At 53.7% G+C, this 13,063-nt stretch overlaps 1 protein-coding gene across 1 annotated transcript; it reads right to left on the bottom strand.

The window, feature by feature from the left end:
* Positions 1-9,045: 9,045 nt before the first annotated feature.
* Positions 9,046-10,291, bottom strand: LOC121051545. Its single transcript, XM_040514090.1, has 2 exons — positions 9,394-10,291; positions 9,046-9,306 (listed from the first exon to the last, which is right to left on the bottom strand). Exons 1-2 carry the CDS (start codon positions 10,274-10,276, stop codon positions 9,128-9,130), a joined length of 1,062 nt encoding a protein of 353 aa, XP_040370024.1. The 5' UTR covers positions 10,277-10,291; the 3' UTR covers positions 9,046-9,127.
* Between the last annotated feature and the right edge of the window lie 2,772 nt (positions 10,292-13,063).

Here is a 13,063-nt window from a genome sequence, read left to right on the forward strand (position 1 = left end):
TGGGTGCCGGAGGCTAGTGGGTACCGGAGATGCTCTTTTTTTTTTTTTTTTTTATGGAAACAGCTACTCTTCGGTGCTTAGGGGGCTTGGGTTTATGAATGACGCCAAGAGGGTACTGGTGAGAGTTCCGGTTGGGTGGTGCCGGGAGGTTGAATACCAGCCTAGGAAGCATGGCTGCCCAAAGCAATTCTGAAGTGCGATACCGGTAAGGGTTGCTGGTACCAGACTGGTCATTGCAAGGCTGGACTTGAAGCTGCCGGTACCAAGCAAAGGTGCTGCCGGGAGGAGCTGCTAGGTTGACTGCCGGGATGAGTTGGATACCGGGCGGTACTATGAGGAGAAGTTGACGTGATATAAGAATGTTGGGAGCTGTCGGGATGTATAGTGGATACCAGGCGGTATGTTGACCAAGGAGAGGTCACCGTGCGTGATGCATGCATGGACGAGAGAGTTGCTTGATAAGCTGATGGGCGGTACCCGTACGTGACTTGCTCACGGTGCGGGGTACCCTGCGCGTGCCTGCTAACTTGAGTACCCGCTGGCTCATGAAAGTCCTGGATGACCCACGAGAGCTTGGGAGTGGAGGGGGGTCCTTCATGTACCCATGTACCTGCTGACTCGTGGTACCCGTACATGATTCTTGCTCAAGGTCGGAGGCTCGTTACCCAAACATAGGGACCCTCCTTCTAGCGCCAATGTTTCTACTGAAGAATACGGTAACCAAGAAGCATGATAGGGAGAGAGAAAGAGAGAGATGACACCGCATGTATAGTGGTTCACCTTGCTCTTGAGGCAAGGCTACGTCCACTTAGAGATTCCACCAATAGTGAGGCCAAGTAGCCTTTTGTAGTGATACAAGTATAGTGTACATACATGTGCATTTGCAAGCATAATTAGCTATAATGAGCCACGCTCATTGTACCGCCAGGGGTACCAACGCCCACCATATGAGTGACTGGCGTAAAGACAGCTAGCCGGGTTACCGCTTGAGCCCCGGATCAACCCCAAAGCACCGCCGACGCGCCACCACGCGCCGTGTCAAGTTAGCATCAGAAGCTACTGAAACTGGGAACTGAAGCACATCAGTCCCACATCGAAAACAAGGAGAAGATCATCCTCTTCCTCACCTATAAAAGGTCCTCTCCTCTCTCCTCATTAATTACGTATTTTACTACTCATTATTGTTATGCTGCCTATATGCATTGACTGACTTAGGCATCGGAGAGTTGAAGACCGCCCAGCGCGGTCTCCCTCTAACGCCCTGTCTTGTGTTTGGCAGCTAGCAGTAATCCTCAGAGCGGCAGAGTAGCGGTCCGCCTGCCGGACCAGCGTTAGACCAAGGTTTGGCTACCGCCAGACTTTTGAGCATTAACATTGGCGCCGTCTGTGGGAAACCTTGAACAAAAAGTCATCCCATCACAATTACCATGACTAACGATAGCGAGGGAAATGTCGAGGAGCAGGCAGACCAGTCCGCCGTTCCCCAACCCGCCCACCCAGCGGTAAGCATCAACCGCGCACTATTCAGCACCCCGGGCAACCCTGGCGGTGAAACAAATCCAAGCGGCAGCCGCCCCCCAGGTCAGGACCTCACCGCCTTGTATGAGCTGGCGCTGGCGGACCTCCACAAAGCAAACAGAGAGCGCGAGCAGGAACGCAAGGAAAAGGCTGAGGCCCAGGAGCAGGTGGCCACGCTGATGACACGTTTCGACGAGCTAAAGCGGGCGCTGGACGCAAACGCCAACCCAGCACGAAGTGAGCAGTCACACAGCACCAGACACAGCCGGCCTACCGCTGGTATAGGACCCATTGTGCAAATGCAGGTACCGCTAAACCCACCTGAGCTGGCAGGAATGGGACCACCCCCTGTCCCCCAACTGTTGGAGCAGGAGGCGGAGTCATCGCTGCGCACCCACCCTCGAGGACTAGAGCAAGGACTGAGGGCAATCTACCCATTCCCGGGCGAGGGTCAGTTCCGCGGAGCGCCCGAGCAGGCCTCGCTGGCAACGCAACCGCCCAAATTTTGGAGAGGATACAGCAGTTAGAACAGAGGCTAATCCTGGCGGAGGCAGGCACCCCGGCGCCAGCCCCAAACCCACTCTTCGCGTCCAGGCCAGGACCATTCACCGCTACAATTTTGCAAGCCGTCAGACCAGCGTTTGCAAAGACCCCAAAAATGTCACATTATAGCGGTAAGACCGATCCCTTCGTCCACATGGACACGTTCAAGAAGGTCACCAACAACAAGGGATTTGATGACGCCACCCTGTGCCACTTGTTCAGCGAAACGCTGGATAGTGAGGCAATGAGTTGGTTTTTCGAGTGTCCGCCAGGGTCCATCGGCTCATTCCAGGCGTTATCTCATGCTTTCCTCTCTCGATTCATCTTGTTGTCCGCCGGTCACCACAACACGAGCCAGTTGTTTGGCGTCCGGCAGGGAGAGGACGAATCATTGAAGGCATTCGTCACAAGATGGCGGGCGGCAGCATCTCAGTGCCGCGATCTCGACAAAACAATGGCTTCGGCGACTTTCAAGCAGGGACTCCTCAAGGGACCATTCCTCTATCACCTCAACTACAATCATCCAAACGCGGTGTATGATCACCTTATGAGTGAGGCGGTCATTCATGCCCAGGCAGAGTTTATCACATATGGAGAAACCCCACCGCCACCAGCAACACCAACAAAATCATCTCAACCCTCCTCCAGCCACCAGGAGACCGCCGGCAAGGCCCCCACTGCACCGCCAGCTGACAAGAAGAGGGAGTGGCAACAGGGCAGTTATCAAAGCAAGAGGCAGAAAGACAACCACTACAAGGGCAACCGCCCATCCCATGGGGACAATCGCAACAAGCAGACGGAGTCCTCTCAGCGGTATGCAGTATTCACGGTCTTCACAGCCTCGTACGAGGAAATTTACAATCAGTGCAAGGATCAGATACCACCGCCACCCTCACCGAAATTCCCCAAAAAGGGCAAGCCAAGAAACACCGGCATGTGGTGCAAATACCACGAGGACAGCGGTCACAATACCAACAGTTGCAACGCTCTCAAAACGGCCATTGAGACCCTGTACCGTGACGGCAAGATGGATCAATTCAAGGTGCGCCAACCGCCACCTGTAATTGCCAACATTGAGCCACTGGGCCGCATCAACACCATCGATGGCGGGGCTCTAATCACCAACATGTCTCACAGGGCAAGAAAGCGTTACGCACGCGCCAATCACCCAAAGGAAGTCTGTAACATCCGCTACGAGAGATCCGCCAAACTCCCAAAGTCTGGTTGGGAGCCCATCACCTTCTCAGAGGAGGAGGAGCGCGGAGTACATCTACCCCATGACGACCCATTTCTGATCGATGCCATTCTCGACAGATGGTCAGTGGGAAGAATCCTGGTGGATAGCGGATCTGCTGTCAATGTCATATTCAACGGTTGTTACAACAACCTTAAGCGGAACAAGAAACTACTGCAAGACCATGAGCCATTGCTTAGCTTCTCCGGCGATATCACTCAACCGCTGGGTTCTGACTACATGCGGTTAACCATCGGCTCCAGTCCATGTATGGCGGAGGTACATACTGAATTTATAATTGTGGATTGTTTCAGTTCGTATAACGCCATCATAGGACGGCCGGCACTCAACAAGCTCAAATGCATCATCGCCGGATACATGCTTCTCATGAAGTTCCCCACACCCAACGGCACGGGCTGTGTCAAGGGAAGTCAGCAATTGGCAAGAGAGTGCTACTCAACCACCATTGCGCGGTCAACCCGCCGCCACGAAATCCTAACTGTAGGAAATCAGGCACCGCAACCAGATATCTTCGAGGATCCTAGGGATGAGGAGAAGAAATATGTGAAGAAGGAACCGGTCAATCCAGAAACATCGTTGAAGGTCATCAGCATCTCCGACGAGCACCCAGAGCGAACAGTCCGCATAGGAGCTCAGCTAGACCCAGAGGTGGCGGCAGAACTCACTCAATTCCTACGGGACAACGCCGCCGTCTTCGCATGGTCATATGCAGACATGCCAGGTATCTCTCCTGAAATCATCACACACAAGCTAACCATCAAGCCATCCTTCTATCCTATCAAGCAGAAGCGAAGGGCCTTTGACGAGGAGAAATACCGCGCCATAGGAGAGGAGGTCGCCAAGCTCCAGGGCATGGGATTCATCCGCCAGGTAGTCTATCCCCAGTGGATCTCCAACCTGGTCATGGTCAAGAAGCCTAGCGGCAAGTGGCGGATGTGTGTCGACTTCAAAAATCTCAACAAGGCGTGCCCAAAGGACAGTTTCCCTCTACCACGCATTGATCAGCTGGTTGACGCAACAGCCGGGCATGAACTCCTCAGCATGATGGACGCTTTCTCCGGCTACAATCAGATCAAGATGCATCCCAGCGATCAGGAGTGTACCACCTTCACCACCGACAAAGGCCTGTACTGCTACAATGTTATGCCTTTCGGTCTGAAGAACGCCGGTGCAACTTATCAGCGGCTGATGAATGCTATGTTCGCTGAACATTTGGGCAAGATAATCGAAGTCTACGTGGACGACATGTTGGTCAAGAGTATAAAGGCCAGCGGACATGTGGCAAACCTCAAGATCATAGTTACCATCCTCCTGGCCTATGGCATGCGCCTCAACCCAGAAAAATGCTTCTTTGGCGTCACCGCCAGCAAATTTCTGGGTTATATCGTCAGTGAACTAGGAATCGAGGCTAACCCGGACAAGGTACAGGCCATACTCGACCTGGCGGACCCTGAGTATAAGGTACATGTCCAGTGCCTCCAAGGCAAGTTAACCGCCCTTTCTCGATTCATCTCCAGGCTCACTGACAGGCGTGCCCCATTTTTCAAACTCCTCAAAACGACTCACAAGAAAGTCATCAACTAGAACCCAGAATGTCAGACGGCGTTTCAGGGCTTGAAGGATTACCTAGCGGCAGTCCCACTACTCTCTATCCCTGTGCAAGGAGAGACACTGTTCATATACCTAGCGGTATCGATATCAGCGGTGAGTTGCGCCATTGTCCGGCGGGAGGGACAGGACGAGCTCCCAGTTTTCTACGCCGGAAGAGGCATGAACGGGGCAGAAACAAGATACCCACCCTTGGAGCAGCTAGCTCTCGCACTCATCGTTGCCGCCAGGCGCCTCCGCCAATATTTTCAAGCAGACACAATCCATGTGCTAACTAATCAACCGCTGAGACAGGTGATGCAGAACCCTGAACATTCAGGGCGCCTCAGCAAGTGGGCCATCGAGCTCAGTGAATTTGACATAGATTACAAGCCAAGAACCGCCATAAAGGGCCAGGCGGTAGCGGACTTCATCGCTGAGCTCACCGAGCGTCAGCCCAATCCCGGCACGGAGGCTGAGCCCGGGACGGAAATGGTAACCGCTGAGGAGCCAGCTCCCCTACAGTCAGATTGGAACCTGCATGTGGACGGCTCCGCCAGCGCCAAGGCCAGCGGCGCCGGAGTCATCCTGACAGGACCAGGGGGGCTGAACGTGGAATACGCATTGAAATTCAACTTCAAGGCCTCCAACAATATGGCGGAGTACGAAGCACTCATTGCCGGCTTACTCCTCGCCATCGATTCAGGGGCTGACAGTGTCAACATCTTCAGTGATTCCCAGTTGGTCGTTAACCATGTCAATAGTAGCCTCCAGGCCAAGGACCAACAGTTAGCGGCATACTTGGGGTACGTTAAGACACTCCTCAAGAAATTCAAATTTCATAACATCACACAAATCCCCAGGGAAAAGAACGCCAAGGCTGATTCACTGGCAAGACTGGAAACCGCCCAGCCACATCAGAGTCCAGCGGACACAAGAGTGGAGTGTCTTGACAAGCCAAGTATCACAAAAACCCTGGCGGAGATCTTCAACATTGAGGTCAATACCAGCTGGATGGACGAAGTCATTGAGTACAAGCGCAACGGCACATTGCCGGAAGACAAAGTTAAGGCGCGACAACTCAAGCGGAGGGCAACCCGCTACAACATCCAGAACGGCAAGCTGTACCGCCAGGGATTCACCCATCCCAACCTCCGCTGCCTAACCCCAGAGGAGGGAAAGGTTGTTCTGGCGGCAATTCATAGCGAAGAATGCGGAAACCACTCAGGCGCCAGATCCTTAGCCAATCGCACAATGCGGCAAGGCTATTTTTGGCCTACTCTCGGCGATGATGCCCGCCAGATGTCGAGATCATGCCACAAATGCCAACAATTTGCTGATCTCCCACATGCACCGGCGGAACCACTATCGGTCATCATCGCTCCATGGATTCACTCAACTTGGGGCCTGGATCTGATGGGAAAATTTCGAACCGCCAAGGGCCAGTTCAAGTACATCATAGTTGCTATCGACTACAACAGCAAGTGGATAGAGGCGGAGCCACTAACTGCAATAACTACCGCCAAGGTAATTCACTTCCTCTGGAAGAACATCTACTGCCGTTACGGTGTCCCACACACAATAATCACAGACAACGGCACACAGTTCAACAACAAGGAGCTCATCTCTTTCACCGCCAACTTGGGTACCAAGATGAGTTTTGCATCTGTTGCCCATCCCCAGACCAACGGTCAGGTCGAAGCAGCAAACAAGATAATCAAAAAGCTGCTGAAGAAAAAACTCGACAAAGCAAAGGGTCTATGGGCGGAGAAACTCCCGGAAGTTCTATGGGCCATCAGAACAACCCCAACTTCCGCAACTGGTGAAACTCCTTTTTGCATGATGTTCGGAACGGAGGCTGTCCTGCCTATTGAGGTTACTCAACCTACCGCCAGAGTCGAGGGCTACCGCCCAGAAACCAACACTGACGGCATCAACCTGGACAAGGACCTCCTGGAGGAAAAGCGACACAAGGCCCACTTATGCAACCTGCAAAACAAGCAGCGGGTATCGCGTTTCTACAACGCCAGAGTCAAAGCCCGGAACCTCCAACTGGGGGACTGGGTAATGAAGGAAGTCATTCCACCGCCAACAAAGCTTCGCCCAACTTGGGAAGGTCCATACAAAATTGTGGAAGTCGTTAGCCCAGGCACCTTCTACTTAATGGACAAGGATGGCGTCACAACGACCCACCCTTGGAATACTTAACACCTTCGGTATTATTACAAATAGTCATGCCGCTACCCAAAGGCATCTTGACTTAGCTAAATTTTTGTTCAATATTTAGCTAAGGGAAGCTACTCAACGGGTACTACCCCTCTTTTGTAAACGCTGATCAGTCAGCTATCAATGAAACGAGGAATTATTCAAACCATTGTTACCAAGTCTAGCACTGAGGGCAACTGGCAACGCCAGGAATCGTCAGCGGACCACGTCCGCTACGTTGTGCACTTGGACCAATTTTAATTCCTTTAATGTTTCATTGCTTGGGAAAAGAAAAATCTCTAAGTCAAAACTCTAGCGGTACAAACATATCATGACAAACATCAAACTTTGAAATTTCATTTCAGGGCTGAGACTCCCCACCCAAAGTTGTTCATTACTTCAAAATGTCGAAACTCAGCCAACAACAAAAAATAATAATAATAAATAAAAAAAAAAACAACACATGTAGGAGCTCAGCTCTTCGGGTTGGCTTCAACATCTCCACCTTCCGCAGACGGCTGTGGTTGTGCGCGGCTTGTCTGGTCAGACCCTCTGGCGGTAGGACTTGGAGTCTCTATGGTGCCATCCGGACGAGTGTGTGCCGCCAGGAAACCGGCACGGGACACCTCCGACTGGGTAGGCAGAGGAGTCTGCTGAGAACCATCCGCGGGCTGTGCACCACTTTCCCCGCTTCCCGAGCGAACACCTTCAGGCTGGACAGGAACCGCAGCTTGCACCGGCGGAGCATTTTGGACTGGCAGAACAGGTGGCTGGGACGCCTTCGCAAAGTCAATGGCGCCCCTCTGCTTTAGCATCTCCACGTTGGCTAGGGCGCCGGCCTTCGCCGATTCAGTCATCGCCTTTTTGTACTCCGCCGACTGTTTGAATTTCTCCACAGCGGCGGCAGCGGCACGGGTCCCTTCGTCCCGCAGGCGAGCTACCTCAGCCTCCAGTTTCGTCACCGCTGCTTGCTTGGCGGCAGACTCCCGCTGCAGGATATCAATTTTTTTCTCCTTAGCGGCCACCCGCTCCTGCAGCAGAGACATGTCTTGTTCCATCCTGGAGATGTGGTTGTTCCGTTCCACGTCCCGCCGGATTGCCACTTCCAACTTGCCGCGAGCATCCGCGGCGTCGCAATCCGCCTTCGTCAGGCGCCGCTCCACATCCGCCAGCCTGTCCTTGGCGTCCCCCAGCTCCCTCTCGAGACCGCTGATCTCGTCCCTGAGCTGCCGCTCAACCCCGGGCTGCTTCTGCGCCGCCATGAACATCTCATGCAGCCCAACCGAAAGGTGACCAAAAGCTGAACTGTAGGGTGACCCGTCAATCGCCGTTGGGCGGGAAATCCCCGCCAGACCACCAAACCCCAATATCTTGCAGAGGTGGTAGAGAAATCCCCGTTCATTGTCAGTCATGAACTCGGCATAAGCGGCAAACGAGTCCAGGTCACTCGCAGGCGCCTCTTCTGCAGCGGCCACTGGCGCCTTCAGCGGAGCTTGGCGGGCCTTCTTTCGCTGGCGGACCCCGATAACCTCAGCATCATCATCATCCTCCTCGTCGGAGCCATTCTGCCGACGCTTCCGCAACAACCGCGTCTGTCCAGCGGCCGCAAGCCGTGGCCCCCGTTGCTGTTGACCCACCGTGGCGGCAGCCCCCGCCGGCCGCACCACCTTCTGTGGCCCACAAATCACGTTGGGCACTCTCTCTGTCTGCGGCGCAGCGCCAGACCCCTCCTTTCCACCCCCCACATTGGCACCCGTCTGAGCAACGGGTAGGCCGTCGGCGCCAAGGTGGGAGTGCAGCGGCATTGGCAGCACCACCGGAACCTCGGATGGGCTCACCGCCAGCGTCACCGGGTCTATCACTGTCTTTTGAGCCGCATCCCCTGAGGCATACATGGCCTCCAAAAAGTTGTCAATCTCCGCGCAGTCCATGGCTTTGGCAAAGGCGTCACAGCTCCTAGCGTTACCTGGCGGCGTCTCTAAACAAACAGAAAGCAACTCAGTCAACCACAGGGCCAAATTAACTAAGTGTACAAGGTAGCGAAGATTTCTTACCAACGGCGCGGGTCAATCGTTGATCGACCAACAGCTCCCAACCGGTAAGTAGGCGAAAGTCCAACAAATTGCGATTCCGCCAGCAACCTTGAATGCGCGCCACACGACACTCTTCTTCACGAGTCAAGTTGTAGCGCAAGCCCACTGAAAAACAAGGGTAAACGTTAGCAAGATTCAAGACTAGGCACAACATAAACCGCCAGCAATATTCAGCGGAGACCGACAAACCACCTCGGATAGGTTGGAACTCTGACTTAATCCTAAACGCCGGTTCCCCGTCATTGGATTCCGCCTGATATTCCCACCCCGTCGTGGCAACGCAAAAGGTGTCCCGCCAATACGACATAGAATCCCTCAGGTTCTCTATCAACTTGGGGGCTCCCTGGCGGCGACTTAGGTTCACTTGACCTCCGCAGCCCTGACGCTTCACATACGTCAGCTCATAGAAATGCAGCACCTCCGCCACGGTTGGTCCCTCACAGCCGGACAACCGCCACAGCGAAGTCATCGCCAACATCAATCGCCACATGTTGGGGCAGATTTGCCCAAAGGCTAGGCCGAACTCGCACACCAAGATCTGAAGACTGGGCACGAGCGGTAGTGTCACTCCCTGGCGGAATATTGCCTCATGCACAGCGGCAAACCCCGGGCGAAGAATTGAAGCCTTTTCATCCACCGTCGGTGGACGCAGTTTAACCGCGCCGGGCAACCGAAACATCCGCTTTATCCGGTTGACATTGGCAACGGTCATCCGCCCTCCCTCCTCGTCAACAGGAATCCCATCCGGAAGAACCCATGCCGATTCGGTATCCTCCCCTGTCGCATCTCCCCCGTCAGCGGAGCCACTGGCAGCGCTGTTACTTGCCAACCGCTCCTCACGCCTATTCTGAGCAGCGGCGGCCTCCCTGGCCCTAGAACTCTCGGAGCGCGAAGCACGACCCATTACTATTTCCCAGGGTATGGTTTGTAGCGGCTCGATGTCTAGCGGTTCTGGCAGTGAGGTTCCTGCACGGGCAGACGAACGCAACAAGTCAATAAAATTCCTATCCGCCGCGCTGAATGACACGTCAGACCCGGAATCCTCACTGCTCGAAATCTCTACGACGCTAGCCATCCCAAACCCTAAAACCCAAACCGGTCAGTTTACACAAGATCTAGCCTTTACCTATATTCGTTTAGTGTAAAAACATCAAGGACAATTGCCCAGAAAAATACCAAAACAAGAACAAACGCACACTCAACCCAGATTTGACCATCTAGCAAAACCCTAACTCTCTGTCAAACACCATAACCTCCCTCAAATCTCTCTCTACACCCTCAGAGAACACCAAAGAAGCAACATCACACCATTAACAGAAGTAGCAAAACCCAGAAACCACCATTGCAGATTCAATGAAACAGGAAAAGGATTCGAAATACCAACCTCACGTCGAAGCTGTGGCGTGCAACTCGTCTTCACTGACAAATATTTCGTCCTCTCGAGTCCGACAGCTCCACGCAAACCGGGGAATCTTCTTCGCAATTCACAGACGAACAAGGCTCGAAGGAGGCGACTCAGATTTGAAGATTTTCCAGAAGTGTCGAAACTCGCTGAGTTCCCTCCCTTTTATGTCAACATCAGGCAATCCTGAGCCGTCCGCTAGAAAACGACATCACGTAGCAACCGTACACGTGTCCCACGTCTTCACTAACTCCCCGGATTAACCGAGGCGTCGCCTCAGTTACGAAATCCATCATTACTCGCATTAATGACCAGAAGACGGCTAGGTTTAGGAGACAAGCCTCCAGACGCTAACCCTCTAGGAGTTGGCCACGTGTCAACCGTCGTCTCCTTTAGCTTCCAAGGGAAGTAACCACTTGAGAAGAAAACCCCCAACCAAGTGGAGTCTCCGCTGAGCGAACCCCGCCAGCGGATCTTCACTTGTCATCCTCCAAGAGGAGTCTCCGCTGAGCGAAACCCCGCCAGCGGATCTTCACTTGTCATTCTCCAAGTGACGGAGTCTCCGCTGAGCGAAACCCCCCCAGCGGATCTTCACTTGTCATTCTCCAAGTGACGGAGTCTCCGCTGAGCGAAACCCCGCCAGCGGATCTTCACTTGTCATCCTCCAAGTGGAGTCTCCGCTGAGCGAAACCCCGCCAGCGGATCTTCACTTGTCATCCTCCATGTGGAGTCTCCGCTGAGCGAAACCCCGCCAGCGGATCTTCACGTGTCATTCTCCAAGTGACGGAGTCTCCGCTGAGCGAAACCCCGCCAGCGGATCTTCACTTGTCATCCTCCAAGTGGAGTCTCCGCTGAGCGAAACCCCGCCAGCAGATTTTCTCACTTGTCATCTCCCAGGTGACAGTCCACTGAGCGAAACCCCGCCAGCGGAACTTCTCTTGTCACCATCGAAGTCTCCAACGAAACTTCTCTCGTCATTCGGTAAACGGGGCGTCCTCCGCTACACAGCAAACCGCTAGCGGACCCCCCCTTTCTCATCTGACAAGCTGCGTACTTTATTCAGCGCAATACCTCTCAATAAAATACCACCAAGCACGTCTACTTGACGCTGCTTCCTGCTACATCTAGCGGGGGACTTCCGCCAGCGGCGGATCCCGAGGCCACGCCTCTCTGACAACGCCGCCACGCGGAGTTACGGTCAGAATGTCCCTACGGGACACGGGGACTAGTCAACAGTCTACGACAGCCCTGATCAGGTACGTTGACCCCCGTCACTTGGGTGCTAAGATTGGGCTCGCAACCCAACACCCTCTGCTCCGTGCAGCTCCCCCTCAACAAACAATAATAGCGACCATCCGGAGGTCCATCTTAGCCGGGGAGTGGGGGACTCCCTGGGGGCCTAGCAGGGGCCCACCCGAAAGGGCACAAAGCGTTTGCTCAGTAAATCCATGGTTGACGACGCACTGACGCTAATTATGCTTCTGCAAAGTCTAGCGGGAGAAACGCTTCAAACCGCCGATCAACTCCCCAACCAAGATTGCCCTCCTTGACTGGGGATTTGGGGACTTGTACATACATGTGCATTTGCAAGCATAATTAGCTATAATGAGCCACGCTCATTGTACCGCCAGGGGTACCAACGCCCACCATATGAGTGACTGGCGTAAAGACAGCTAGCCGGGTTACCGCTTGAGCCCCGGATCAACCCCAAAGCACCGCCGACGCGCCACCACGCGCCGTGTCAAGTTAGCATCAGAAGCTACTGAAACTGGGAACTGAAGCACATCAGTCCCACATCGAAAACAAGGAGAAGATCATCCTCTTCCTCACCTATAAAAGGTCCTCTCCTCTCTCCTCATTAATTACGTATTTTACTACTCATTATTATTATGCTGCCTATATGCATTGACTGACTTAGGCATCAGAGAGTTGAAGACCGCCCAGCGCGGTCTCCCTCTAACGCCCTGTCTTGTGTTTGGCAGCTAGCAGTAATCCTCAGAGCGGCAGAGTAGCGGTCCGCCTGCCGGACCAGCGTTAGACCAAGGTTTGGCTACCGCCAGACTTTTGAGCATTAACATATAGGGATCATGGATCCATCCCTTCTAAGAAGGGGAGGACTTCCCTTTATAGCTAAGGGAAGTCCCACTATATTCTATATTTCCAATGTGGGATACAATGCACATATTTACTTCTCTTGAAGCCCCTTGAAGATCATGGGAGGGTGGCCTCCCCATGAGGTATCGGCCGACCTCCACCATAGAGAGGTAGCTCGGGTGTCGGACTACCGGATGTATGTTGTAGGCGGGACCTACCATGTCGTGGGGACCACGTACGATGTCGTTGCTTATGCTTGGCGGTATGTGATATATGCAGTATGTACACTTACAAACCGTCAGACCCACATATGCCAAAACACCCAAGATAGCCCAATTTGGCGGCTCAACAGATCCATTCGTACAC

The sequence above is a fragment of the Rosa chinensis genome, chromosome 2 (assembly GCF_002994745.2).
Source record: "Rosa chinensis cultivar Old Blush chromosome 2, RchiOBHm-V2, whole genome shotgun sequence".
Lineage (NCBI taxonomy): Eukaryota > Viridiplantae > Streptophyta > Magnoliopsida > Rosales > Rosaceae > Rosa > Rosa chinensis.